The 1,779-nt window shown below is 51.9% G+C and overlaps 1 protein-coding gene across 1 annotated transcript; it reads right to left on the bottom strand.

The window, feature by feature from the left end:
- Nucleotides 1-527: 527 nt before the first annotated feature.
- Nucleotides 528-1,568, bottom strand: LOC137960025 (probable galacturonosyltransferase-like 4). Its single transcript, XM_068807477.1, has one exon. It carries the CDS (start codon nucleotides 1,566-1,568, stop codon nucleotides 528-530), a length of 1,041 nt encoding a protein of 346 aa, XP_068663578.1.
- Between the last annotated feature and the right edge of the window lie 211 nt (nucleotides 1,569-1,779).

The raw sequence follows: 1,779 nt of genomic DNA, 5'->3' as shown, positions 1-1,779 counted from the left end.
TATACTCTGACTAATTGAAACATGGACAGGATCCAAATAAAATTGCAAACATATTAACATGAAAAATAAAAAAGAAAAAAAATTGGTTGAAATTTGGTGGTTTCTTTAGTCCAGGTTCATAACGTAAACCTATCCGAAAACAAACGTAGACACACACCTTCTTCCTTTCCTCTTTCATGGCATGAGAGGCATTGTGCAACATTGTGTTAATGGAAACCACAGTGTTGGCGTTCGGTACACCTTCGTACACCTTCACCATGCATGGACAGACCTGCAACTCTTCCTGTCTCGTCTCTCTCTCCTTCTGATCTCTTGTCGCTCCGTTATCCCCTGAATAAATTTCTCCTTTTAATTGAATGAATTTGATAGTCGAGTTTTCTTCGTTGCCTCTAATTATGAGTTGCAATACTCTGCACCAGATTCGGCTCCTCTCTGCTCCTGCTTCCCTCCATTACCCAGAATTCCTACAGGTCCTCTATCCCAATACTATATGGTATACGAGCGGACACACCCGTTTCCGGCCTTCGTCACTCTTCCAGGGAGGGTGACGACGAGGGGTAGAGGTCGTAAGGTGCCCAGAGAAGATCGACGTCACACGGTTTCCTGGAATCCAACCTCAACCATGGCTTCCCTTTCCCACTCCAGTGGAGGAGGCTGATGGGTCCTGGATGAAGTTTCCTGCACTTGCCTTCGAGGTTGTCCCCTCCCAGGCCGTGTTGGTTCCACCTATGGTTGACGGCAGTGATGTTCCCGGCCAAAACCAGCAAAAACGGCGGCAGGGAGCCGAGGTGATATATCCGCTTGTTCTTTTGCACGGCCATCCAGTCCTCAACCTTCTGCGTGTACCCGCCGCGCCTCCATTCATCGACGTCCAGAACCATGACTCCCGTGTTGAAATAGCAGGGCTTTTGCCTTCTCTGGAAGGTGGCCGCCATGGAGGGATCATCCCAGAAAGCGTCGGTGAAGTACTTGGTGAAGTTGGCGTGGCAATACTCGGGCGCAGCCACCGCCTTGTCGGCCAAGTCCACGTCCCAGAGCTTGGCGATGTCATCGACGACGATGAGGTCGGAGTCGAGGTAGATAACCCGGCCAACGTCAACGGGGATGATGTCGGAGAGGTAAATGCGGGCGTAGTTGAGAGGTTGATCCAGGGCCTGGCGAACGGACTTGGAGATCCTGCCTTTGACGCGATTGGAATCAAAGTGGTAGACCCTGAAGTTGAGGTAAGGGAAGGTGGACCTGATTCTGGCGAAGAGCTCGTGCTCGAAGCGGTTGTAGAGGAAATGGAAGGCGACGTTCTCCGGGCAGGAGGTGTGTTGGAGAATGGAGAGGACGGCGGCCATGGTGCCCCTGAGGTAGTTGACGTCGAGCGTCATGGCAACGTGGATGACCTTGTTCGCACCACACTCGTCGCCATTACGAAAGGCCGGAGCCTCACGGAAAACAGGAACCTCCGGCGAGGAAGGCTTCCGGACGACACCGACATGGACCTCGGCGAAGGCGCGGCAAAGGAGGAGCAAGGACAGGAGGCCGAGGAGTGGAAGAATGGAGAAGCTCCAGGAGGCCATCCTGCCTTTAACCTGGGGGGGGTGAGGGACCTTCAAATGGTGTTTCGGAGAAGAGAAAGAGACGCCATGAAAGGCTAGATTTGAGAAAGCATGCGAGCCGTTTCCAACAGCAGATAAAAAAAAGGGGCATTCCAAACGGCTGGTGAGATCGTGAGGAAGAGAACATTCCTCGGAATTTTCTCTTCTTTTCTCGTCATTCATTCTTCACTAA

The sequence above is a fragment of the Aristolochia californica genome, unplaced genomic scaffold, assembly GCF_029961685.1.
Source record: "Aristolochia californica isolate CCGP_79_NKW_82.1479 unplaced genomic scaffold, dmAriCali1.0.hap1 SCAF_3, whole genome shotgun sequence".
Lineage (NCBI taxonomy): Eukaryota > Viridiplantae > Streptophyta > Magnoliopsida > Piperales > Aristolochiaceae > Aristolochia > Aristolochia californica.
Note: the sequence above shows the minus strand (reverse complement) of the source record. Positions and strands in the feature narration are given on the sequence as shown.